The sequence below is a fragment of the Lygodium microphyllum genome, chromosome 15 (assembly GCF_053477565.2).
Source record: "Lygodium microphyllum isolate KBCC chromosome 15, Lygodium_microphyllum_v1.1.10, whole genome shotgun sequence".
Lineage (NCBI taxonomy): Eukaryota > Viridiplantae > Streptophyta > Polypodiopsida > Schizaeales > Lygodiaceae > Lygodium > Lygodium microphyllum.
The window spans coordinates 26,789,660-26,817,266 of NC_141149.1; the positions used below are offsets into that span (position 1 = coordinate 26,789,660).

Here is a 27,607-nt window from a genome sequence, read left to right on the forward strand (position 1 = left end):
AATATTAATGAAACAATAGCATGAAATCCAAAACATAAATTCAAGTTTTAAAATCCTTACACATGAAGGCTAAATCTCTCATAGCCCAACGCGAGAAGCGCTTATTAAGGGTAAATACTATCGTCTTAAGCTACGGTTAATATGATTAATGTAAGTCTATGGTTATACGAGAGAGAGAGAGAGAGAGAGAGAGAGAGAGAGCGAGCGAGCGAAAGAGTGTGTGTCCTCATCACCTTGTTTGCACAAGTGGATGCCGTGGTGGCAGTTCATAGGGCAGCAACGCAGTAGCTTCGCACGCGCCGTATGCCTTGCCGGTGGCCCAAAACGCAAGGGTGGTGGGCAGAATGCGTAGATGGCAGTAGTGTACTAGGCAGGTAGGTTGAGCCGTGACGCAGAGGCAGAGGGACAGACGACGCTAGAATGACGCGAGCTGATGTCACCACAAGGTGCAGATGCAGATAGATGGCGTTGTAGGGTGACGTTCAAGGGCGATAGGGAGTTGCATGGCTGCAAGGGGATGTCTTGTCACTACAGTGTGATGTAGAGGGACTGCATGATTACAGGGTGGCACGAAAGGATGGCAAGGAGCTGCGTGGTTGCAGTGACGTAGAGGGATGGTGCTACAGGGTGACGCAAATGGACAGCAGCGAGGACGGCACTGCAATAGGCCGCCGACGCGACTCCAAGGTGGTGTGGCTCCTCGAGGTTGCAATGGCTGATCACTACATAGTATGTGCTGTTCAGGTGGGTACTGACGCATGGAGTACAAACACGGACGAGCGCCAAGGCGATGAAAAGGAGCCATCATTCTACACCCATTGCTTCGCCTCTTGCAGCCGGTTTGGATTGTTGATGAAGCGTAAAACAAACGTATATTTCCCTCCAAGAGGAAAAAAGATTTGGGAACGCATGAATTCCCTGCCGATCACGACATACGCTCCCATGATGACACATTGAAGGCTTTTGGTGGCGTCACCAAACGCTTGGTGGAAAGATGGCCTAATAGTCACCACACAAGAACTAATCATCTTCCCCTCGTATCCCCTCACACAGTAGTAATTTTCTAGGCAATTAGCCTATATGATAGAATAAAGGAGAGGGATAAGTGCTCACAAACATATTAAAAAATGATGGCAAAAGTGGTGCTCCTCCGTGATGCTGCTAGTGCCAATACAAATGCGCCTAGGATTAAATCATTGTTTCACAATGAAGACATTCACCAAGCCTTGATTCTCTCTCTCTCTCTCTATATATATATATATATATATATATATGTATGTATGTATGTATGTATGTATGTATGTATGAATATGACACCAATACCATTCGTCAAGCGACTCCTCAACCCTGGACTCTTGGTGAGTTACCACACCCTTAAGACATGTTAGTACTCATTTGTTTTTGCTATCTCAAAATGAGATTTCTACATCTAATAAAATACTAGGCTACCAAAACTTTAATTCATCTGTATATCCTTCACTAAGTTTTCAACAAACAAATGATTAAAAGAACATGTGGTTGGCATTGGTTGTTAATAAGCTCAACCCACCATTACAATAAGCTAACCAAACAAGACATAATTTGAGGCTTGGCTTCATAACATGCATTCTTTTCAAAACATAAGATAATCATAAAAGGACTACATAGAAGGTGTGTCATGTGAAACATTGTATGTAGCAAGAGAGGCACAATAATATGTGACATTTGAAGCCAAAGCACATTTTAAGTGCATATGCAAATGTGAATTAAAGCATCAAAACTCATTGCAATTGTCATACTATACTAATGATGGGCTGAGAAAGCCAACATACACTACACCATCCTATGCCTGCACTACATTGTGAGCTTGCCAAATTGAAGTGGCACATTGAACCCTAGCTCCAAGTCATTCTCACAAGTCAACTAAAGGATTTGTTGTGGCTCCAATTTCAAGCACCAAAATGTTGGGCAATTCATACACTATATTTTGCATTTTCTTAGCTATGATCAAGAGTCAAAGGAATTCCTAAATACGATCAAATGGATGAAATAAAATGGGGAGTAAACTACGGAGGATGAATTTGATAACTATCTCGAGAAAGTTGCAAGCGGATATTGATGTTGTACTCAAGGTTTCTTGGACATAAAACTAGTTATACAAATCTTTTCTATCAATATCCATTTTTATTGTCCCTTAACAATGCCTTTCGTGTTTGACTCTTTGGTGTGGCAAAAAGTATCTCCAAAGTTTGATTATGTGCAAAGGTGTCAAGTGTCATTCAAGTTTGATTGTGTGCAGTGGCATGGAATATAACATAGGAAGTAGCGTACTAGTACTAGATAGGGCTACTTAATATTTTCTGTATAGTGGCTAACACAACATTGTTGTACTGTATAACACAAAGAAGCACCAATTACCATTGTCTAACACTATGAAGCAACAATTTGGACTCATTAACATTGACTAGCACTAAATAGCACTAATCTTTTTATATTGGCTACCCTTAATAGCATCACATAGCACTACAAAGTATTAATTAGAACTTTTTGCACTAAAAAGCGCTAATTATCACCAATAACCCCACTAATTAGCATTTACTTTATGGGTAGTGGGTAACACTAACTAGTATTGCATAGCATTGCAAGTAGCAACAGACTAGAGGTCAACTAGGTGATAACGAGGAGCTTAAATACCTTCAATTATGGAAGCACCAAGCCTCCAAGATATGGCGGTTGAAGGGTAAATTGTTACTCACAAATTCGAGCTACTCTCATTAGCCAAAATTATAGCCTCCTAATGCTAAACTCAATCCATTTGGGGGTACTATTACTCACTATTGGGAAAGTGCAAATCAGTGGTCTCTATTGAGACTAAAAGCCTACCAATGATCTTCTACGTGTTGCCTAACACTAAGGTTTTCGATAAGGAAACACTGTTATGACGTGCATTCAAGAAATAAGCACACTAAAATGTTGATTACAACTCACAATGTATTCACCTTGCCATTGGAAATGTTCGAATAGTGATGGCTTTTAGCAAGGGTAGCATGGCTCCATCCAAGCCCGCAGTGCCACTAGTAGAAGAACCTAGTGCCAAGCCTAAGGAGGGGGGTCGTGACTTGTTCCACCCCACCACAATAAATCGACTGCAAATCTTTGTAAACACACCCAAGTCCACTAAGCTGCAACTCAAATGGGTACTCAAACAATGATGGCCACCATTTAGGAGCCAACCCGCACAAACTCATAATCCCACAATCTCACGCCTTAAACCTGAGCGACAAAGCTGGAACTACAAAAGCAAATGAACAACCAAGCCGCGATGGGTTCCCAAAGCCCTATTGTGTAGTCAAGGCTACTATGAAGGCAACAACCAGATTTGGTTGTCCAAGGCCACGAGTGGCACGGGTGTCCTCTAACACTCCCTTCCTGCTAGTCTCCATAAGACGGTAAGCTAGCTAGGAATGAGAAACCAATTGGCTTGAAAGGTACCAAACCCATAGGACCACAACAGGTTTATTTACCAAAGCCCAACCCTCTATACCAAAACCGACTCAACCTAATACTTCTAGTGTCCCAACTATTCCATGAGTAGAAAGCAGAGCACCAATTGAGCTGCAAGACCAACCCATTGCACAAGTGGTTGACAAACACCCTACTAACTAGTCCATGAAGTAGGCATCAGTTGCTAAATTATCTAGTCTAGTCAATCCCCAACCTACCCTCAGAGGCCTTAAGCCCTCCTACAAGCAGAGATCTATCCTTACTTTGGCCTTGGACCTAGCCACAAATATGGGGGACAACCTAATCACCTACATTAAAGACGCTTGGACGCCACCTTCACCATGTTTACTAAAAGCTATGAATAGTTGGATTTAGGCCTCCTAGACGAGCCGTTAGCAATGGATGTATGCTTCTTGCTATGCACTTGGGAATAATATGAATTTATGTTTGTCAAGATTCCCATTGCATTGGTTGCTAAGGAAGACATGGAGCATATTCAGATGGATATAAAGATAGCTTTCTTGCATGGAGACTTATATGAGGACATTTATATGTAGTAGCATGAATGGTTTGTTGTGAAAGACAAGAAATAGTTGGCATGTAAGCTACATAAGAGCTTATATGGTTTGACACAAGCTCTCAAGAAATGGTATATCATAAGTTCAATGTCTTTCTATGATCATCTATGTATACATATATTTCATTGAAAATATAGAATGTTGTTTGCAATCACTCGAAATTCCACCTTTGAAAATATGGGTACACTTCACATGATGGGAATACATCAAACCTTGGGGTTTATAGTTGAAGCCAATATTGATGAAATCATCAAGCCAACACATGATAATGCTAAGCATCAAGGAAAAACCTAGATGGGGCATTACTTGAACCGTTCACGTAAAGAGGGGTATGGGGAAAGGGTGCCCTCTAAGCCCAATGCTTTTTGCTATAAGAACGCACCCTGTTTTCCTTATTGGAAAAGCATTGCTCACACAAAAGAAATTACTACAATTAGATATAGAAAATACCACCTAATTGAGCAAGGATTCACTAATGGCTTGCTTATGGCCTTGGAGACTCAAAAGAAGAATCTTGAAAAGGCAATGGCCATCCTAGGATTGTATGAAAAAGCTTCCAAATTTAAGATCAACTTGAAAGAGTCTTCACTGATAGTGAAACATAGGAGGAATTAGTTGCATTGGGCTAGAAGGGCTAGAAGGGAAAAGACTTGCTAAGGGGTCACCTATTTAGGTACCTTGAATTCCCACTAGTGTTGGAGCTTATGATGCAAAGCAAAGCCAAGTGGATACTTGAGAAGGTGAGAACAAAGATTAGCACCTCTTCGCCCACAACATTTTCCTATCCTTGGCAATTAGCTTTTACATCTCATTATTGGCGTGCACTAAGGAGCTACAAAAAGGCTTGGGACTCTATAATAGGTAAGTTCTTATGGGTCAAATTCTCAAGAGAAACATGGCTCACATATTGCAATAGAATGTATGAGAAAAGGGTCAAAACAAGGTGGTTAAAAGGAAGGATGGAACTACTTAGAGGATTTTTGAAGCAAGAAACTCAATGGGCAATTTTTATGGCGAGAATCCTCTTCTATGAGAAATCGCATTGTCCCATGCACTCTTACTTATGAGATCCAATACGTTTATCAAAGGCATCACATAAGAGTGGAAAATTGCATTGCAAGCTAATGTAAGTAACATGCAAATTGCTTTGGAAGAAAATCCTTTTTGAACTTGCCTTTGTTTCGAGGAGGAGGAGATCACCAATCAAATAAGGCCTATTTTGGTTAGTGCTTGGTTCAAACAGGATGGCACAGTGGTTATGTTCCAAGAGAAAAGGTTGATGAGTTGTGGTCTTCCCAAGTCTTTAGAACTATATGGAATGTAGTTTCCTAAGAGAAAACGTTAAGTAATGGTCTTCCCAAGTCCCTAGAACTATCGTGGAATGTAGTTTCCTAAGAGAAAAGGTTAAGTAATGGTCTTCCCAAGTCCCTAGAACTATCGTGGAATGTAGTTTCCTACAGTCTCGAAAGATGGCAAGCATTATAAGTTTGCAGGGGAGAAGAAAACCCCAAGTGAGGTCACTCTAATGCGGTACAAGCAATGTCCATGCAAAACACACTTACACACACACAGACACACCTATAAACACAGAATCCCATTTAAAAAAAATTGCAATGATTTTAGTATACATTTTAACTCAAACTAAGGAAATACATGTGCAAAGCTTTGCAATAGACAAACAAACCAGTTTGGCAAGGCACCTACTTTTGAGTTTGTGATTTCAAACATGACACCAAACGTTCAACTCAGTCTGTGCAATGCATTTCACTTATTTCTCAAATTAAAACACAATTGAAGCTTCAAATGTTGTTTCTCAGTTCAATCATTAGCCCCTTTCCAAGATCTATATATCGACCGTTATCAATTCAAGCACTGGCACTCTTCCAAAGATATGTTTAAGCAAACACATATTTACCTATCGCAGGAAAAGTAATAAAAGAGAATATCTTCTGCAATTCAGTTAGTTACTCCATTTACTAACACTGACTGTCAACTAGACAACCACGACAAGCCAACTCCTTGAAAAGGTCCCTTGAGACAAATCAGGGTGAGCTTAGGGCACGACCATGCAATGATAAACACATGATCAAAGCATGATCATCAAGGCATGAAGCTGATAGCTGATTTCACTCATGTATTTATACATCTATACATGAAACAAACTGTAGAGATTAATGTTGTTCCTAGAAGCCAAGGGCAGATAACCCATGACACAGCAAGATAATGGAACCGATTGCGGAGAGAGGGAGGGTTAAATTCCTAACCTCCCCAATGTGTCAAGCTCAAATTCCTAATCTCCCCAAAGTGTCGCTCCTGTGTTAATGCAACATACACTAGAAAGACTTGTGCACGCCTCTTCCGTGAGTCCCAAGAAAAGTCCATGTAATTGTAACCTTGGTTGGTTGTAAGCTTTTATCACCTTGCTTACAATTGCTCCTCAATGCTCTGATTTGATCCATCCATTTTTCCAGCATACAGCCATAACAGCTTTCTAGTATCTGGTACCCCTGTTCTGTGATGGCCCTTTGCCCAGGCCAGAGTAGAATCAAAAAAAATCAAATTCTCCGTTTGCCTGTCACATTCCAGAAAAAGATGTCACTTCCAATCTTAACAGAAAATACAAAAATTGTAAATTTTCAAATTCCAAAGAAACGAGTACCTTGGAGAAGAGATAATCTTTGTTGTTCAAATGCATTACTCCGTCTTTTAGAATGCATTTCCACTTACCTTTTACTTTGGTCACCTGCAAGATCTTAGATGAGAACATGAACTGAAAAGAGTTACATCGTATAATCTTCAATTTTGAGCAACAAACCTTTTCAAATTGAGCAACAACCAAGTCGTCAGTTTTTGATTCTTCACCTCCCTCACCAAAACCATCTAAATCATCATCATCATCATCTTCATTCAACGGAGGCTCTGACCCATCAGATTCAGCCTCCTCAACTTTGGAAGCATTCAGATCCGTATCATTTCCGACTTGTGATTCTAAGGCCAGGAGTTGAAAAAATCATCACATACATAAAATACCAGTATGCTTATAAGCCAACCGAACTGAACGGCATGTAATCGATACCTTCTTCACCAGGATCATTATAATCTTCCTCCGCAACACCCTTCAAGAATAAAAGCCGCAAGTAAACAAAATGCAAAGCACTAGGAATCAAACAAGACGGGGTAAGGGGTAAATAAAATCTATTATCCTTCTGCACTGAGCAACAGCAAGAAACAAATCTGCACTCAGGATGACAGATACCAGCACTTTCACAACAGTACATCATATGCTGATTCATCGATAGATATATTTTGCTTCATACTATACCACATGCCAACCAAGTCAATACTTTTGAAACACTGACATATAATAACACATACATAGCTGCATGAGTACACCACAGAGAAACACATTCAGAACAAAACTAAAACTATCTCCAACCATTGAACTCAATTTATACATCAGCATGTTTGACAAGAATGCAAGACAAGAGGGAGGACCCTCAAATATGATGTCATTATGGGTTTCATGGTAGTCATGGAAGTAGTGAAGCTGTGACAAGCCTTTAAATTTTTTATCCAAAACCGTGTTGATGACAAGCTTTCAGCACTTTTGAAAAAGCAAACGGTAGGAAACAATGGGCAATGGTGATTGGCTGCAGCCACTAGGGGTGCAACAGAGAATAATAAGGCAGCTCTAGAAACACAATTGTTCCTGAGATCAGCTTGTATCAAAACACAAGACCATTACTGTCAAGGTCAAGCAGTAGGAAACAATGGGCAACAAACAAAGGTCATTTGGCAGTTGGCTGCAACAACTACAGGTGCAACAGAGGATGGATGCAGGGGCTGCAGGAGCTAGACCTACACCAAAAATGCAGGGCCAATGGTATGAAACAATGGGCAACAGAGAGGGGTCCTTTGGCAGTTGGCTGCAACAACTACAGGTGCAATAGAAGACGCGGGCTAGGCCTACAGCCCTAAACCTACACCTACACAGACATGCACATGTATGTATACGCGCACACGCACGTGTGTGTGTGTGTGTTTATATGAATCTTCAAATACATTCAAATCTCCACTATATTACATAAATTCTAATTGTGAGTGCACAGAACAGAAGCAAGGAAAGAACACACACAGAGAAGACAAACGAAGACAAGAATGAACTAAACAGAAGTCTGACTGAGACAAACAGAGAAAATTCTGAATACACAGCCCCTGAACATGTAGTTCATACCATGTCAATGAGGGCACCAGACTGAAAGGGAAGGGGGAGCAAACAGAGAGAGAGAGAGAGAGAGAGAGAGAGAGAGCTGTGTGTCTGACAGGGCTGGAATGATGACTGCAACAGCAGGGCAGGAGGGCAGATCCAATGGTAATGAAGGAGAATCAGTGTACTGAGGCTACATATCGCCAAGTGGTCAACAACCAGCTGACCTGCAGCCTAGCATGACCAACCAGCAGATCAAAAGTTCCGACAGTTGAAAAAGCTCTAAAACTGGCTGATTAATGTCAGAGAGTGAACTAGGGGGAGAGAAAGAGGAGAGAGAGGACTGCAGAAGAGAGAGAAAGAAGAGTGACGAGGAGAGAGAAAGACTAGATTTGGAGAGAGAAAGACAAGAAAGAGAGAAAAGCCATAGAAGCTGTGAGCAAGATGGGAGAGAAGGACATTAATTGTATTAATGTGTCAAAAAGATATGAAAAATTACATGTCCTCTCCTTTTATACCAATGTCAGCGTGACATGGCATAATATCAATATTATTTTACACTAAGTCATTATTCCCAACTTCTTACAATCCATCCCTTCCCAAAAGTTTTTGTCCTAAAAAACAAACCTGAAAGACTAGAAAAGGATGGATAGAACAGAGTACTACTCTGTTTTTTATAGCTTGGCAAATGGGAGAATGAATGAAGTATGACCAACCATATGGACTAAAATTGAAGAACAAGAGTAGGCCTCAGCTATATACATGATCTAAAATACTTCAAAAGTATATGGAGCCATAAAATCTTCAACAGATAATCTCAAAATGAAGTAGACAGCTTGCTGTGTAAACAGACCCTGCTAGACCAAATCTGCCATAACTTCTAGTAGAAGTGTCCAAATGAGGCGTGCCATATATCAAAACAGAGCTCTTGAAGAGTAATTTAAGCCCATGTAGATAGCTTAATTCTGAAAATTAGGCACAATAAAAACTATTCTAAAACCGAGTGCTGTCCTCATCCTATCTGCATCATCACTAGCTCCATAATCAATAGGCTTCAGCCACCAATGTATCCCTTAAAAAAGAAAACTTGTCCAATATAGAATTAGGCCTCCAAGAAGCTTCCTCAGGTGGTAAACCTCTCCATTTAATCAAATATTCCACGATAGAACGAGATCGAAACTGCTTCTCACGCTGACCTATAACAGCCTCCGGGATGTACTGAATAAGACCTTCAGCAATAGGTGGCAGCTCATCAACTATATCCACTGGATCACCATAAAAAGGCTTGAGCTGACTAACATGGAAAACATTGTGAATCTTTGTGGAAGAGGGAAGCTTTAATCTGTATGCCAAGTCTCCAATTCGCTTAAGGATCCAGTAAGGGCCATAAAACCTGTGGGCAAGCTTATTACTAGATCCATCTTTTAATGTAGAGTACCTGGACTTGGGCACCTTCAGTAAGACCAACTCTTCTTCTTGGAACTCTAAAGACCGCCTCTTCTCATCAGCATACATCTTCATTTGGTCTTGAGCTTTCCTAAGATTCATCTTCCATTGCTGAAGAAGAGTCTGCATTCTCTCTAACTCTTCATTCCCATGAGAATTAATCCTTTCATTAAAGATGGCTGTGAACAAGGACACCTTGTAACCATACAAAGCCTCGAAGGGTGAAACTCCAATACTAGCGTGGGTAGAATTGTTATAAGCAAACTCAGCCAAGTGTAACCAAGAATCCCATGAAGTTTGGACATCATAGCAAAAATGGCAAAGATAAGTCTCCAACCATTTATTGACTCTTTCTGTCTGTCCATCAATTTGTGGATAATAGGCCGTAGATGGAGCCAATTTAGTGTCCATAGATATAAATACCGCCTGCCAAAAGTTACTCATAAACTTCGAGTCTCTATCATGAACAATCACCTGCGGTAATCCATGTAGTCTAAAAATCTACTCCATAAACTGACTGGCCACTTGAGAGGCAGTAAACTGAATCTTGGTTGGAATAAAATGGACTGCCTTGGTAAGTCTATCTACCACCACATATATACTATTCCATCCCTTCTTGGTAGTAGGCAAGCCAATAATGAAATCCATAGTAATATGAGTCCATTTACCTGTAGAAATAGGTAATGGTTGTAACAAACCTCCTGGCTTATGGGTACTGTCCTTATTCTGTTGACAAGGCATACACTTCGGGACAAAGTCCTTGACATCTTTCCATAGTCCTTTCTAATAGAAACTTTTGTTGATCCTGTCATAGGTCTTGAAAACTCCTAAATGTCCAGCTAAAGGCGAAGAATGTAGTTCCTCCATAATTTTTCGTGTAAAAGAAGAGGTAGAAGGAATAACAATCTTGCCTTTCAACCAAATAAGGCCATTTTTGAACTGATAATGCGAGTTTTCTTCCATAAGACCTTGCTCTAATTTCTGAAAAATATGGCTGAATTCTTCATCCAAAATATAAGCCTCTTGTAATTCTTCAATCCAATCACTATGCAATTCAATCATAGCTAAAACTTTGCAAGCCCACATACGAGAAAGAGAATCAGCCACTATATTGTCTTTGCTCCTTGTATGAGTGATGTCAAAATCATAATTTTATAGTGTAGCTACCCACTGACGTTGCTTAGGAGTAAGATTGGACCGAGTAAGGAAATACTTAAAAACCCTATGATCACTGTGTACTCTGAATCCGCTGCCATACAAGTAATGGTGCCACTTCTTAATTGCATGCAAGATAGCCAACATCTCCTGGTCATAAACATTCATGGCAATTTCGTTATCTGTAAGCTTACGGCTCTCAAAGGCAATCACTCCATGCTCCTGTAACAAAACAACCCCAATGCCACGGCCACTAGAATCACACTGTATAGTAAATTCTTTGGAGAAGTCCGGGCATACTAAGATAGGAGCAAAGGTAAGGAGTCCCTTTAACTGGTTGAAGCTATTATCTGCAAGAGCATCCCAAAAGAATGCTTCCTCTAACCTATCAGTCAAAAGAGCTGCAATAGCCGCATAATGCTTGATGAATCAACGATAGAATGAAGATGAATCAAGGAATCCTCTAAGAGAAGTAGTAGTAGTGCGTATTGGCCAATCTTTTATACATTGCACCTTCTTGAGATCAGCCTGTATTCCTTTTCCACTGACAATATGTCCCAAGTATTCCACTTCAGTCTGCATGAAAAAACACTTCTCCCTAGCAAAAAGCCTATGATGTCTCAATACATCAAAAACCCTCCTGATATGTGTCAAGTGATCCTATAAAGTCATACTGTAGATCAGAATGTCATCAAAGAACACCAAGACAAACTGAAAGAAAAAAGGCTGTAAAATCTTATTCATCAAGCTCTGGAAAGTAGTTTGAGCATTTGTAAGCCGAAATGGCATCACTAAGAAATGATAGAGCCCCCGATCAGTCCAAAAAGCAGCCTTGATTTCATCACCCTCTCGCAAGCGAATCTAATGATACCCTGACCTCAAATCAATCTTTGTAAAGATTCGAGCCCCCTTGAGCTCATCAAGCAAATCATCAATTCTAGGTATCGGATACCTGTTCTTCACTGTGATCTTATTAAGATCCCTGTAGTCAATACACATTCTAAAATATCCATCTTTCTTTTTTACTAACAGAACTGGAGATGCATAAGGTAAAGAACTTGGTTCAATGAATCCCATCTCAAGAAGTTCCTTGATTTGCTTGGCTACTTCCTCTTGTTCACACTTTGATAATCTGTAAGGTGGCTTATTGATTGTCTTTGAATTGGGCTCCAAATTAGATCAAAAGGAAAAGAGTCAGCTGGATCATAGAAATACTCTTGCCTAACTTCATCCTTAAGATCTTCATTTTCAGCATTAAGTGCAATTGCATTAGCTTCGTCCATCTCATCTTCAAAATCCTTAAAGACTAACATACTCTAAAGCTTGGGTTTGACATTTTTGTATACACACTTTGAGGCATGATCAGGTGTATACTTTTCCCCGCACTTGAAACATAAGCCTTTCTCATTTCTTTCTTTGTAAAGATCCATAGGAATAGACTTAGGATTCATGTTGGTTGCAATGGATTTAGGCTTGCTGTCCCTTTGATTGAAGTCAACTCTAGGACTGTTTGAAATTACTTTGAGGTCTAGAAGCATTGAATGGTGGATAAGTTGGTACCCCTAAACTCCCATTTGGCACATGATTGCTCTAGGACTGTTTGCTGTCCTGAAATTACTTTGAGGTCTAGAAGCATTGAATGGTGGATAAGTTGGTACCCCTAAACTCCCATTTGGCACATGATTGCTGCCATAAGTGTTACCAACTTGCCCCTGTTTAAAAACAATCCTTGGCTGTCCAAAACCAGGCTAAAATGAAGATTATCTTCTATATTTTCTTCCATAGCGCTCCGCAAGCTCAATAGCCTTAAAGAGAAAAGTAGGGTTTTGTGCCATGACATCAGCTGATAAAAATGGCTCTAAACCATACATATACTTGTGGAGCTTAGCCTCATCACTAATGCTTTCTACATGCATGGTTAGGTTGAGAAATTGGTTAGTGTACTCTCTTACACTTAGGCCTCTTTGTTCCAAACCATACCATCTCTGTGCCGATTTCTCTTTTTCAAGAGGGGAGACAAATACTTCAGCCATAAGTGCCTTGAAAGCTTCCCAATTCTCTACAAGTATGTTTTCTTTTTTTATATACCTCCACCAAGTATGGGCAAATCCCTCCAAATGCAAGGAAGCAAAATGAATCTTCATGTCATCAGTTTTAGGGAATATGTCAAAGTAGGATTCCATCTTAGAGGTCCACTCCTCTAAATCAGATGGTGAAGATGACTGACCATTAAATTTGGCTAGAACAATCTTGTCCTTTAGCTCTCTTTCATGAAATGATTGCTGTCCCAAAATAGACTGATCATGATTACCATGCATGGAACCCCCAAATTGAGGTGGAAATCTCCCAATAGGTGGCTAAGAACCGCTATACAATCTTCATGTTGGTAGAGGACCCCTAAGAACCTCAGTATTCAGTCCAAAAGCTTGAGAGTTAGCTCCGCCAAATAGTCATCATGCCTTTGTGAAGCCTCACCTACTTCATATTGGCTATTTGGGATGCCTCTTCTTCCAATAATCCCATGACCATGCCATTTTGGTTAGATGGCTGAAGTGGAACTGAAGGCTCACTGCTTGAATAAGCTTTCTCCTTAGCTTCTTTAGATCCCATTTGCATTTGCATCCATTGGGAGAATTGTGCCATAATTTAAGCATTAGATTCCACCAACTTATCAATAGAAGCCTTTGTTTGAGTTGTTGAATCTACTAACTTCTCAATGGAAGACTTCATTTGATTAGTAGACAAAATCATTTGCTCCATTCTTGATAATATGGCCTCATGACATTCCCTATGTCTTTGTTCATGTACGCACAAGGTATTATTGAGTATACTAACTTCCCCTTGTTGTTGAGGCTCTTCAAGGCCCTCTTGAGGTGCATTAACTAACATGGAATCTCTGATTTGCTGAGCATAATCTTCCTGGACCTTATTTTTACCCTTATACCCTGCCATAATAGTGCAGTCTTACAGTACCCCCTGTCACAAAAATGGCTATAACTTTTGCTAGGAAACTCCGATTTCAAAACTTTTAAGTTCAAATCGAAGCCAAAAATGCCCTCTTCGAGATGAGCTATAGCACGCTATAACAGATTTACGACAGAAAATTTTGCAACTCGATTTCTCAATCTGAACTGTCCAGGCCTACACCCTATTTTAACCTGTAAGTGCCATCCCTGTAAGGCAAGATAGTAGCCCCAAATGGTTACCAAACCCTGTAGAGGCTGAATAGGACCTGTGGGTACCTTATAGTATCTGCACCTGTACTTCAGTAATGAAGGGTGTACCTGTAACAACCTGTAAATGCCCTGTAGTGCCCTGTAAAATCCTTGTTTTACCCTGTTTTAATCTTGAAGATACTTGAGCCTTTGGAAAGTCTTTAATCTTCAATTCTCCACTCATTGTAGCTGTCTGAGGGATAAAACGGCATGACAGGCTCCCTACATGGGCTCCGAATCACCGGGAGGTGGGCAAAGTTCCCCCCCAGTCGGTTGGTTGCACCTCTTCGAGATCTTTGATAGTGAGGGAGGGTCACCTCTCTTTTGTCCCACTATCTCCCCCGGCATCCACCTTTTTCCTCGATGGGTATATCAACATGGCAGTAGCTTGCTAATCTAATCAATCAGCATGAAATGCATTTCTGAAATATTCATTCAGCCCCTTTCATGAGATGCAATTGATAAAATTTTGCAAAACTGGATAGGATAAAGGTCTTACCAATGCAATTCAGTGACTCACTGATTGCTAGTACTTACCCTTTTACAATATTTCAACTTGGGTAAAATAATTTAGCCAATCAATGGATTAGAGTGAGCAAATTCATCAATCAATAGATTCAATCAATTGGATTCAAGTGTTATGCTGAAAATTTCAGATTGAAGCCTCTAATTCATTGATTAGAACTAATATGCATAGAGCAAACATTGCATTACATGAATGGATTGATTCAAGCAAGGGTTGGCGGAAATTTGATGGATATTATTCAATTTTTTAATCTCTCAATCAAATGGATTAAGCTCAGCAAATGGATTAATGAGAGAGATTAAGAATTAAAGAAAAGTACCTTTGACATGGTTAATGATGACTTGATCAATCTTCATATGCTTGATAAAGCCTCCGGTGGTCCAATGTTGCCAAAATAATCGTCAAGACTTGTGTATTTAATGCTTAAGAACAATCTTGAAGCTTCAGATGCTTGAGATTGAAGCATTAAACCCGTTTCCCCCAAAATTTTGGCTCCATGGAAGTTCTTGAGCTTCAATCTTTGACCATTCATGCTTAATCCTTGCAATTTGTTGAAGAATCCTTAATGAAATGATCCCACGGGCTGAAAAGATGAAGAATCTTCAAGAAATTGTTGAGAAATGAAAGCTTGGGCTGAAGCTTTCATGGCTGCCATAGCTAGGGTTTCTCAGAAATAGAGAAAGAGGAGAATGCCACTTTTGCTATGAATTTGTGGAAGCTTCAGCATGCAAATGATCAATGACAAAGCCACCAACTACAGTATGATCAGCAGGAGGAGAATCAAGGCCTGGAATCAGCCCGAAATTTACATCGTAATTTTCGGGGCTGTTCTCTGCAGTCCACAGCTCAATGCTGGTACAAATTGGTAATCTACTTGCTGAGAATGAAGATTAGAAGAAGATTTTAGCATGAAATGCATGTGAAACCTCAAGGGCTGAAGGCTAGGAGAAGATCTCTGCTGCAAACTCCATGAAAGCTTGACCAAAGCTTGACCAAAGCTTGAAGAAAGAGGAAAGGAAGACCTCTTTTGAAAAGTAACCACAGTTTACCCCCAAACCAAGCCCGGTTAACTCTCCTTTACCCTAGTTACCTCCAATTTTGCATGAAATTTGATGACAAGCTACCACTTTAGCCATCCTCCGCCATATCTGACCTTAGAGATCTCCAAATGTAGTCTCTTACTAGCTGTAGATGATCCGCAGCACTCCACTAGTCACTGTCTTGTACAATACTTGTCTGAAATTGATTTTGATGGAGAAAAATAGAACTAAAAAATAAAAGGAAAATTTGATCAAAGACCAATGCTCTAATACCACTTGTCAGAGAGTGAACTAGGGAGAGAGAAAGAGGGGAGAGAAAACTGCAGAAGAGAGAAAAAAGAGTGACGAGGAGAGAGAAATAATAGATTTGGAGAGAGAAAAACAAGAAAGAGAGAGAAACCATGGAAGTTGTGAGCAAGATGGGAGAGAAGGACAGTAATTGTATTAATGTGTCAAAAAGATATGAGAAATTACATCTCCTCTCCTTTTATACCAATGTCAGTGTGACATGGCATATTATCAATATTATTTTACACTAAGTCCTTATTCCCAGCTTCTTACAATTAATCTGATGCCTAACAAAGTGACCTTCCCATGAGAAGAACCAGAAACAATCCACCAAGCAGAAAAAGTGCCCCCAAGGCTAGGAGTGTAACCAACCTTCCTTCCGTGGATGGGTGGTAATTCCCTAATTACAATTTCGTCACAGCAATAACATTTATTACAAAATTGAGAAATGCAAATTAACTTACAATCTTGGACAACAGACACCCTATTGATCCCAAAACTGACACCCCTTTCAATATTTACTTAACTTAATTGAATAAAAAGTTGATATACAATGTGATTCTCCCTATCCCTTTCGGTATTCCAACTCCCCTTACTATCCAAAACAACAAGCAAGTCTTCAATCTGATTTGCCCTTTGATTCAGACACTCAATTGGCCTTCACCCGCTTTGATTTGTTGAACCTAAGACTTGGAGCTTTTAATTTCACGTACGTTTCTCGAGGCTGCTACAAAACCCTAATTTTTGCTGCAGATTAGGGTTTATAGCAAAGAAATCTGAAATTTCTCAACCTCCAGTGATCTCAATGCTACTTCGGAGCAGGGCTGGGGTATGAGAGAAAATGCTGAGAGAGAAAATTCAGACTTCACGAAGAACTGAATAAAATCTGTCATTTATTACTGCTTCTCTGTCTCAACAACCTATAGATACTATCACATGCTGTTGATTGGTCTTCTCCTGTCCCTGTCTATCTCAGTCCTTCGATGGCTGCAAATTAGACCAGCAGCATCTCCTGCCTGTCTCTTGCAGGTTGAATACACTAAAATGCCTCTCCAACCTCTAAAGACGTTTTTCAATCTTACATGGGCATTTTTTACAAGTAGCAGACTTCCCAAATGGTTTTTCTAGTATTATCCATAATTAAATAATAACTTTCAATCTTTAAATACTTAAAATTAATCTAATAATTATTTTGGTGCCCTGAAAATAATATAACTGGCCAATAACTAAATTGGCCAAGCAACTTCTATACCTGAGTGTCTTTGGACCATCTTTGACCATTAGATTGGCGTTAGGTACCATTAAACGCCACTTCTCTAGTATTACCAACTGACAGTTATGGCCAAATGAATGACCTAGGCCAACAACTGGCACCAAATACCACCGAGTATATGCGCAGCATAACTTATAGAACCTTTTGCCTTTGACATCCCATGATTTCCTCGGATCTCGAGCTCGTAAATTTACTCTAACCCTAGTTACACCTCATGTGCAACATTTACTCAACCATGTGATTAAAAATTAATCCACATGCTAGGTGAGGTTTCAAAAATACATATCCTCATAACAACCGTCCCCCTTAAAATTCTCGCAATTGTCCTTGATTGCACTGCTAAATGCATCAAAAGCAAAATACTAGATTGAAATTTTCACAAGGCATCATAGTTAACACAACATTGCAAATTGTTGCTCAACCATTCCATATGTCCAACACATGCTGAAAATTACCAACCAATCATGCCTACTAATATAAATGGTGCCCAGAGTTATTGCACAAACAGAACTCTTTCTTTCACACTTTCACCACCCCACACACACGCACACACACACAAAAAAAAGAGTAGCATGTATAATTTCATATTTTTCCAAAAAATATGCTGGCGTTGCCATTTAAATATCATTACTTTGTAATTTGAATGTAACCGAAAAAGCATGGTAATGGGTGGCCTCATGAGATGGATAAATTAGTTATGATTGATTATTATGATACTTACAATTCATGAACCTTAGTCATATTTCTTAATTCAAGTTCTAAAATTTCTAAGCTCTCATCTATGAGTTAAAGACTATTTTTTTTTCAAAAAATATTCCCAGTTCATGAGTTGCCTAAGTAACATAGTTATAATATTTTGTATAGGCTTGTTTCTTGTTTCTGAAGTCTACAAAACAATTTTTTGCATATGAAACCCGCATGAAAGCTCTCACTTTCAAAACCCTTGGCTACACTACACAAAAGGATTGCCAAGGTCCCACACATCTAGAATCCCTTAAGCATGGTACGAAAGTAAAACAAATGAGTCTCTTAACAGACTTATCTTTTGCTAGCCGCACACTGAGTCATTGTACGACTGCTTAGTTATTTGTGATTGCATTTGCATTTAGTCAGCCACAAGAGTGTGCCCTGAGTTTCTAGGTGAGTTGTTAGGCTCCTACTATTCCAATTGTATGCTACCACATAGATCAGAGCATTCTGCACCATCGCACATTCACAGTTAATCCAACTTTTGCACTTCATAATAGCTTAGCTTTGCATCGGTCGATCATTTCACCCGAATGCAATGCTCCATCGAATAGTCATACTATTGCATTTCAAGCTTGCATTATTGCAGTCCCACTCCACTTGTTCAGCTACCAAAATCAAGGCTAGCATTACACTTTATCGCCATGCATTAATGCCTGATTTGCTCCTTAAAAACAGCCGCAAAAGGCTGTATTTATATTAAAAATATTTAATTGCACACAGTAGGACAAATGCCCACCCTACAAAAGGGCATATTGTGGGCATCCCATGTCCCTTCTCTCTTGTAACTTCTTCCCACTCCAACAAACTCCCATCACTTGCATTTTGGAGTAATGATGAAACCAACCTTCCTTCTTGGAATGGGTGGTGATAACCTGATTTAAGAGTTAATTACAACAATAAATAAATGCACATAAAATGAAATACACACTTTACCATAACATTCTTGGACAATGACTCCCTGTTGGCCCCAAAACCGGCGCCCCTTGCGGTATTTCTTTAGCTTTCATTCAATTGAAACGAGTACAATTTGAGATTCTTCAATCTCCTCCTGCTAACCAATTGCTCTTGCTGTCATAAATGACCAGCAAGCCTTTTGGGTCATTTGCCCCTTGATTCACCCAAGACTTCTTCTCCAATTTGACCCTTAGCTAGCCAAATGCTGCCCCAAATCAATTCAGGATGGGCTGGCTCCTGAAATCCCTTGATAATCTTCAATTATCAGCTGTTGATTTCAGTCCCTTGAGCCTTCTATCTCTGGCACGGATTCCAAGGTGGCTGCTAAACACTAATTTCTGCTGTAAATTAGGGTTTACTGCAGAAATTACAGATCAGCCCACCAAAAATGGCTGAGATCTCCTCCAAAGGGCTAAGAATTGCTGAGAATGACTGAGCATAGGCTGAAGGAGATGAGAGAATGCTGTAGAGAGAGAAAATTTTGAGATTTGTCATGAAGAACTGATCAAAATCAACTGCTGCCCTACTGTACCAGCCCCAAACGGATGCACCAACAACAATAGGAGCATCAGAGACTGTGATCTTCAGGAGAAAGTGCATCAGCAGCAATTGGCAACTTCTCAAGGTCAAGAATATGCAATCTCCATCACCAAAATGGTCTCCAATGGCTGGGAAATGGCCCCAAAAGCTGGTAGCAACAGTCTAACACATCTTCCGAACAGCTCCAAAATGAAAAAACGAGATTTCCCTCTTCCTTCAGCCCTATTTAGCCTTTCCCCCGCTTGCATGGGAAAGTTTTGCCAAGTGGCAGCTTTCTTAATCCATTTTCAGCAATTTCCAATCATTTAATTAATTTTCAGAATTAATTAATTCTGAAAATTAATTCAGCACTTAATCCATGCCCAAAAAATTGACCTTGCCCATCCAAAAATTAATTGGCTAGGCCATTTGCAACCCAAAGTGGTCCCATGCATTAATTGACCCTTGGATATGCATTAATCCATTAATTAATGCCTAGGCCCTAGTGTCACCACTGACACTTAATGGCCAATAGTGGTCCTAGGGGCAAACTAATACCATAGTTCACCTAAGAACCTAACAAGTATAACTTGTTACAACTTTTGCCTTTGACACCCATCTTTTTCACAGGGTCCTTGGGCCTTCAACTATAAAAAAAAGTAGCTTGCACCTCACATGTGCAACACATGTGCATCTTTTAATTGCACATTTGATTAATCCTTTAATCAAATGTCAATTAAACATAAGCAAAGCATCAAATTTTCACGTCCTCGTGACAGATGCCCAGCTGTTGTAACAGACAGTCAACCTACTACCACCAGCACCTAGCCTGATGAACTACCACCAACACCTAGCATCGAGGGTCCCTCAACTATCGCCCAACATGCTGCCACTACCACTAACCACTTGAAGTTATGACCCAAACGATCTCCATCGGCACCATCCCATTTGGAGTGCCATCAGCTTTGCCATCATCAACATCATCACTATTGATTGTATTTTGCTCCACTAGCCTGCATTTTGCAGCACTAGTGGACTGCCACCTGACAGCCATCTTCAGCTTCATCCAACTGATGTGGACTTTGTGTTTTTCAGCCAACAAGCTTTGCATTGTGCTACATCATAGACTATGTTTCAATCCCTTCATTGCTGCCCACATCTATCCCGCATCTCCTTTGACATCCTATTGCCAAAACAACCGCATTTTTCTCCCTCTACACTCCTTCAACACGTGCTACCACCCTTGATCGACCAGGATGATGCAGTCATCTTGGGCCACTCAGACATCGCCACCTTCTTTGCTCTCCACAACCCCAATCCTAGAGACACAAAGGCTCAAGGTCAATGTATTCTCTTCATCATTCATTCCTTATCTATGTTTCTAAGTTCGTTCAATATTAATGTTTGTCGTGTCATACACTTCGTTGTCTCCACTACAAACCCTAGCATTTCTTTACATTATTGCAAAGTACCTGGAGGCCATGAGACCTCACAAGGCAATAAGAACTCCTAGAGACCACCACACAAGCTATACACGGGCCCCATCTACCTATTTTCAGATTTAGTGGTTTCCACAACCGCATCAGCTCCACAATCCACTCCCAAGAGCTGCACATCCCATCCCCCTCCTATTCAGCATTACAGGGCCACATCTAATGCCTACTTGAGGACAATGTTTCGCTCCCTTCACAACAGCCCCAATCGCCGACATATCTTTGGTACTCTTGACAGATATTCCTCCTCCTAATTTCCTAAGGCTGTCATTCGCAAGCTTCCACATTCCCTCTCCTTCAAAGGGTGTAACCAGCCTTCCTTCTCATATGTGATGGTAGATAACCCGATTTAACACAATTTACAGCAAACACTAAATTTCACAAACTTTTTCCTACAAATTTGGGCACAATTCAATCCTTGGACTCTGTACATGCCTTTACACAAATGGATTACTACAGGACCAATGCTTTTGATGATTTTGAAGAGGAGCTTCTCCCTTCTCATGATAGGCAATCACACCAATCAAACCATCGTGAAAAGCGACGTGAAGATCAACATTCAAAGCCTCATTCTCCCTCTGTCAGGTCAAGAAGATCAGAGCCCCCTTCCCCCCTCCTCCTCTCCATATTTCTTGCATGGCCCATAAAGAAGATCGACTTGATGGGTCAAGCTACTCCCTTTTGGTCATGTTAAGTGAAGCGTATCCTCGACACCTTTGATCTTTGGGATTTTGTTACCACCCATGTTCCCCATCCAAAGGAGGATGCCTACATTGGTTCTACGACTCTCCACCCTCTAGAATGGCCATCTCCACACTCAGCTATCCCTAAACTGCCTTCCCTCAGTTTGCGTGGGCAAGTCTGCCAAGTAAGCAATTTTCAACATTAATTAACTAACGTTTTATAATTAAATTTTGAAAAATAATTAATTATGCGTTTGACCCTACCCATTAATCGGCTTGTGCCCATCCACATTTAATGTGCTACACCCTTTGGAACTTTAAGTTGTTCCTAACATTAAATGGCCTTAGACTGGCATTAATCAATTAATTAATGCATAATCCTACAATCACCATAGAACATTTGAAAGGCCCAATTAAGTTCCTAGCCCCAAACTAACACCAAGCACCATAAGTACTTGTATAGCATAACTTAATACAACATTTGCCAATGTCACCCATTGCATACTTTGGGTACTTAGGCTGTCACCATGACTTAAACAACTTACACTCCACATATCACAACTTAATAATATTAAAGCTAAGCATTAAAAATACATCTCTCCATAACAGAGGGAGATTCAAAGGGGGCTTCAAAGAAAGACGTGGTTCATTGTGAGCATTCTTCATAGAACTACATTCACTCACTCTTCATAGCAACCATTCATCAAAGGATTGCATTTACCTGCCCACACATGTGAACATTCATAGGCCATGGCAAGCAACGAGCCTGGGCCATTTTCCTTTACTATTTATGATACGCAAGATCTAAAATACCTACCTCAACTAGAGCCTTGAATGTTTCAACCAAGAGTTTGTGGTTGCTCCTTTGTATCTTTCCAGCAAGGAAACAAAAATAATATCCTCCCTTTTAGAGATTCAAGTTCAGACATGCCTCCACATGGAGAAAGCACTACTAGATTCTCTCCCAAGGTCAACTTTCAAGCACCTTCAACTATCATATCTTGTCTACTCTTCTTCACATTATTTCGCTATAATAAAAGAGTTTCCTTATAACATCCTCCCGAGGCAAGGCTAAACTATTTTCCACTTGCATCTCTATCATCCATGGCAACAAACTTAACAGCTTACTAACCTTAATGAGGAATCCTACCATCTCTTTATTGCCTTACATCTTTACTATTTATTATTTAAAGGTTTTCTTGGGTGACTCCCAAACCAAGGAGAAAAGTTGCGAGCCTATGTGGCACAAAGAGGAGAGATTTGATATTCAAGAAATCAAGAGGGGTTGTGCGTGGGGGTGGTGGTTTTTGGGGGGGGAGGGGCGGGGGGCAGTGGGGGGGTAATAAATAGATACATACATACACACATTTACACGTACATGTGAGAAAAATGCACCAGCTATAGAGGAGAGAGAAACTGTAGAGTAGAAGTGGAAGCACAGAGAGAGAGAAAGAGAGAGAAAGAGAGGGCGGGCACATCAGTCCGAGGTGCTCAATAGTATTGAACTGAACTGAACTGAACAGTGAGATAGTGTGAGAGTGAGTCGACAGATAGGTGTGTGCCAATGTGGTACACACAAAGAATAAAAGAATGTATTTATACTTAGGGTATGGTACAGTTATACCCACTAGGGTGAGTTCACGTGTGTGAAGTAATATATACACGGGAGAGAGTAAAGGGCCTTTACACCCAACAACCTCCCACTTAAAGGTCCGAAGAGAACCTTTAGCCACCTCCCACAAGTCTAATACAATGCTCATGTTGAGTGTTTGCAAGACTTTTAGTGCGAACATCTGCAGGGTTATCTTGTGATTTGATCTTAGTCACGGTGACTAGACCATCATCCAAAACCTATTTGATAAAATGATACCGAACATCAATATGTTTGGTATGTGCATGGAACATGGCATTCTTAGCCACGCATACAACGCTCTGGCTATCACATCTAAGTACAGGTGTTTTGGTGGGCAGCCCAAAATCCTTGACCAAACGACCAAGCCAATTTGCTTCTTTTGAAGCTTTAGTGGCTGAAATATATTCAGCCTCAGTGGTAGAAGGGGCTACTATTTTTTGCAATCTAGAGCACCAAGAAACCGCCCCACCAATCAAGGTAAAGATGTACCCGCTAGTAGACTTGCAAGTATCCAAGTCACCTGCCATGTCTACATCACAATTACCCTGCCGATCTAACGTACCCTTGCCATAGCAAATACATTTTCTTTGTGTGCCCTTTAAGGTACCGTAAGATAGATTTCACTACTTCCCAATGTGCTTTGCCAAGATTTAACATGAACTTGCTTACAACTCCCACTACATAAGCGATATCAGGTCTAGTAGCAACCATAGCATATATGAGTTATCCACAAGCGCAAGCATAAGAAGCACCCTTCATAAAACTAGCTGCCTTATCATCTTTTGGGCAATCTGCTTTGCTAATCTTAAGATAAAGTGGAAAAGGTACACCAAGAGGCTTAGCATCAACCATAGAAAAACGATCAAGTACTTTGCTGATGCACTTTTCTTGTGAGAGAAATAAGAGTTGTTGCTATCTATCTCGTGTTACACGCATGTCCAAAATATGTTCAGCTCCACCCAAATCTTTCTTAGAAAAGGCTGAATTCAACTGTCTTTTCAATGCATTAATCTGGCTTTTATACTTACCAGCAATAAGCATATCATCCACATAAAGCACAAGTATAATAAGGCTTTCATTATTAGCCTTTTTAATACATAAGCAATGATCTGCACTACTCCTTTTAAATCCATGTGAGAGCATGAAGGCATCAAACTTTTTATACCATTGTCTAGGAGCCTGTTTCAAACCATACAAGCTTCTTTTAAGCTTACATACCAAATGCTCCTTTCCTTGTATAACAAAGCCTTCGAGTTGTTTCATGTACAGCTCTTCTTCCAAATCACCATGCAAAAATGTTGTTCTAACATCCATCTAATCGAGTTCGAGATCCATAGATGCTACAATGGCAAATAACACTTGAAGAGTGGTCATTTTGACAACATGGGAAAACACTTCTTGAAAATCAATGCCCTCCTTTTGTATATAGCCCTTAGCCACAAGTCCATGGCTTTATATTTGGGTTTGTCATCCACCCATTTGATTTTATAGACCCATTTGTTAGGAATGGCTTTCCTATCCTTGGGCAATGTAACCAAATCCCAAGTATCATTCTGATACAATGACTTCATTTCTTCCTGCGACAAATTGGTCTAATGGTTTGTCTGAGCCATAGGACCGGTTTCATGAAGTTTTGAGAAGCTAAGGGCAGATTGCTACAAGAACATCAACAATGGAGAATACTTCTTCGTCTCTGACTCATGTACGGAGGTAGAGCTTGCTCCCTCTGGTCAACTCTCTCTCTATTCTCAGAGGAAATGCTCTGCATGATGGGGTGATTCCATCGAAGGTATAGTTATGTGTTTTCTTTGCACTTCTGCTGAGGCAAGAGCCTCACTGTCCACGTTCAAGAGCAGCTGTTGGCTTCTCCAATGCAAAAACTAAAGAAAGTGATGACCATGCCACATAGAAACAAGGTTTTTCAGCTCCGATTTAGTGCTGTTTGTGGGACTATTTTAATGCTGGAATGATGCCAAGGTAAAAGGGATGTTGTTTTGGATATGTTGGACAGTAAGAACAGTAAATACAAAGTTCTGCAGACTGCAATTCTGCACATGAATCATTGAGTTATGTGTACAAAAAATGCTTTCCTAAAAGTGATGTTGTTTTGGATATGCTGGACAGTAAGAACAGTACATACAGAGTTCTGCAGACTGCAATTCTGCAAATGAATCATTGAGTTATGGTCACAAAAAATGCTTTCCTAAAAGGGATGTTGTTCTCGTCATACTGTACTATCCTTATGCAGCTGGGATTTACTCAGAAAAGATGAAAACCATCTATTTACAAGTTATGTATTTTGGAACGTTTCATTTTTGTAACTTTCCATCTTTTAATTGATAAAGAAATACCGAGAGGGACGCCGATCTTTGGGATCAATCTAGTGTTGAGCGAGGGAGTGAGGTCTCTATTTGTGTGTGTGTGTTTGTGAAAAGACCAGGTGTTAATTGAAGAAACTACCGCTTTATGTGAGTCATAGACCGGTTTCAGATATCACTTTCAAGTACATAATGTGGAGATTGGTTGCAAATATGCACCGCGGTTTTAAGTGACTCTCCCCAAAACGATTGCGAGAGATTAGCTGTGGACAGCATGCACCGAGTCTTCTCCCATAAGATACGATTCATTTGCTCGAACACACCATTAGATGATGGATTGTAAGGAGCTGTAAGCTCCTGTTTAATCCCATTGACATCACAAAACTTATTGAATTCTTTAGATACATACTCTTGTTGAGCTAAAATATGCATTACTTGCTGATTAGCCTCTTAAACAGCCCCAAAACACACTAGAATGCTCTTTTAGAGTAAAACCCTAAAACGAGGAGCAGTTCGAGAGAGTTCCGTGGAAACCCTAAAACGGGGAGCGGTTCGTGAGAGTTTAGTGGAAACCCTAATTTTTGGGGCGCCCTTCCACATCTATAAATAGACAGGCTGTCCTCATTCAACCATTGTCCTTGTTTGCAGGTTACACCAGCCCACACGCCCTCTGCTACTGTTGGCACCCAATTTCCAGCCTGCAACCCGCCTCCATCTACTGTCCAACCATCATCAACCGCAGCCACATTATCTTCAGCCTGTCCATTGCTATAGGCGATAGCTCTCAGCTGCTAACAACTGCTCCAGACTATCCCAGACTGCTGTTCAGCCTACTGTCCATCATCTCTAGGGTCAACCAGCCTGCATTTTCAGCATTGCAGGCCTTGACACTCTCAGACACTGTTTCAACTTGCTGTTTACAGCAGACTGTGCACAGTTTCCAGCCTCCGATCGGTGATACACTGCTGCGTTTACCAGTTTCCAGCCTCCAGACTGCTATGTTTTGGCGACCAGCCTGCTGCCATTCACTATTGAGCACTCCAAGCACAAAATACAACTCATAACCGAATCATAATGTCCCAGACACCTTCTTTTCCAATTCCTATGATGTCTTATCAGGCTTCTCCATCATTGGAGGCCCTAAGACGGCATTATGGACTCGGTGAGGAGGACGACACTCCACCTTCACCAGATTTCACTAACATGACAGAGGAGGACTTTAAGGAGTACTATCGCAACAAGTATGGTGATGTTTACACCCCTCCTACCAATTTTGCTACCACATCCGGACCGGTTGGTGAGGCTAGCCACCTCTCCGATCATGGAGGACATACAGCATTCGGAATGTCTGGCAATCCATCTTCATCATCTCAGCCAGGTCCGATGTCAGGTTTGTACAATTCTTTTGTGTTGCATGAATCAAAACCCTCGCATGTTTCTTCTTTTGAGGTACAAGATCCGGATGGCTTTGGGTATGTGAACTTCAATAGAGGGAGCTCACGAAACAGACGAAATTTAGGTACATCTACAGCTTCTGTTTCATTTGAGCATATCATACACACTTCTCTTCAGTGCCTTTTTGTGGTATTGGCACTTTGTCTCTATTGTTTGGCCATCCATCAAGCTTCATTTCAAAGACCCTCTGCATCACACACCCTAGGGGTTGGATCTTCCATCTCCGCTCCTAGCACGTTTTCCTTCTCCACCCCATTCTCTATCTCTTTGCACCATGATACGTCGTTGGGGGGAATGCCACCCTTTAACATAGTGCCTCTCACCTTTCAGCACATGAGGACACCCATAACTCCTGGGACAACTGTGATGGGCATCCCCCTCACTATCCCCAGCTTCACATCTTCCATGACCACTCATACGCTGGGGTTTCCATCCTCAACTTATGGTCCGTCTTCACACTCTCCTTGGGTTACACCTACACAGGGATTCCCATCTACTCACTATGTTCCCGTTCCACCTCCTGGCTCCCATCCCTACCTATGGATCCACCTTGCACACTACACGCATACCTAGTGGGCACTCTGGGGCCTA

General features: G+C 40.7%; 1 protein-coding gene across 3 annotated transcripts in view; it reads right to left on the reverse strand.

Annotated features, from left to right (window-relative positions):
- Window positions 1–5,989: 5,989 nt before the first annotated feature.
- Window positions 5,990–27,607, reverse strand: part of LOC148024370 (uncharacterized) — a 54,257-nt gene continuing 32,639 nt past the window's right edge. For all 3 annotated transcript variants that reach the window (XM_087693999.1, XM_087693998.1, XM_087694000.1), the window contains 4 exons: window positions 7,138–7,177; window positions 6,877–7,049; window positions 6,721–6,804; window positions 5,990–6,633 (listed from right to left, as the gene is read on the reverse strand). In XM_087693999.1, the coding sequence (XP_087550125.1) occupies window positions 6,607–6,633; window positions 6,721–6,804; window positions 6,877–7,049; window positions 7,138–7,177 (324 nt within the window). In that variant the 3' untranslated portion in view covers window positions 5,990–6,606. The remainder of the gene's footprint in view (window positions 6,634–6,720; window positions 6,805–6,876; window positions 7,050–7,137; window positions 7,178–27,607) is intronic.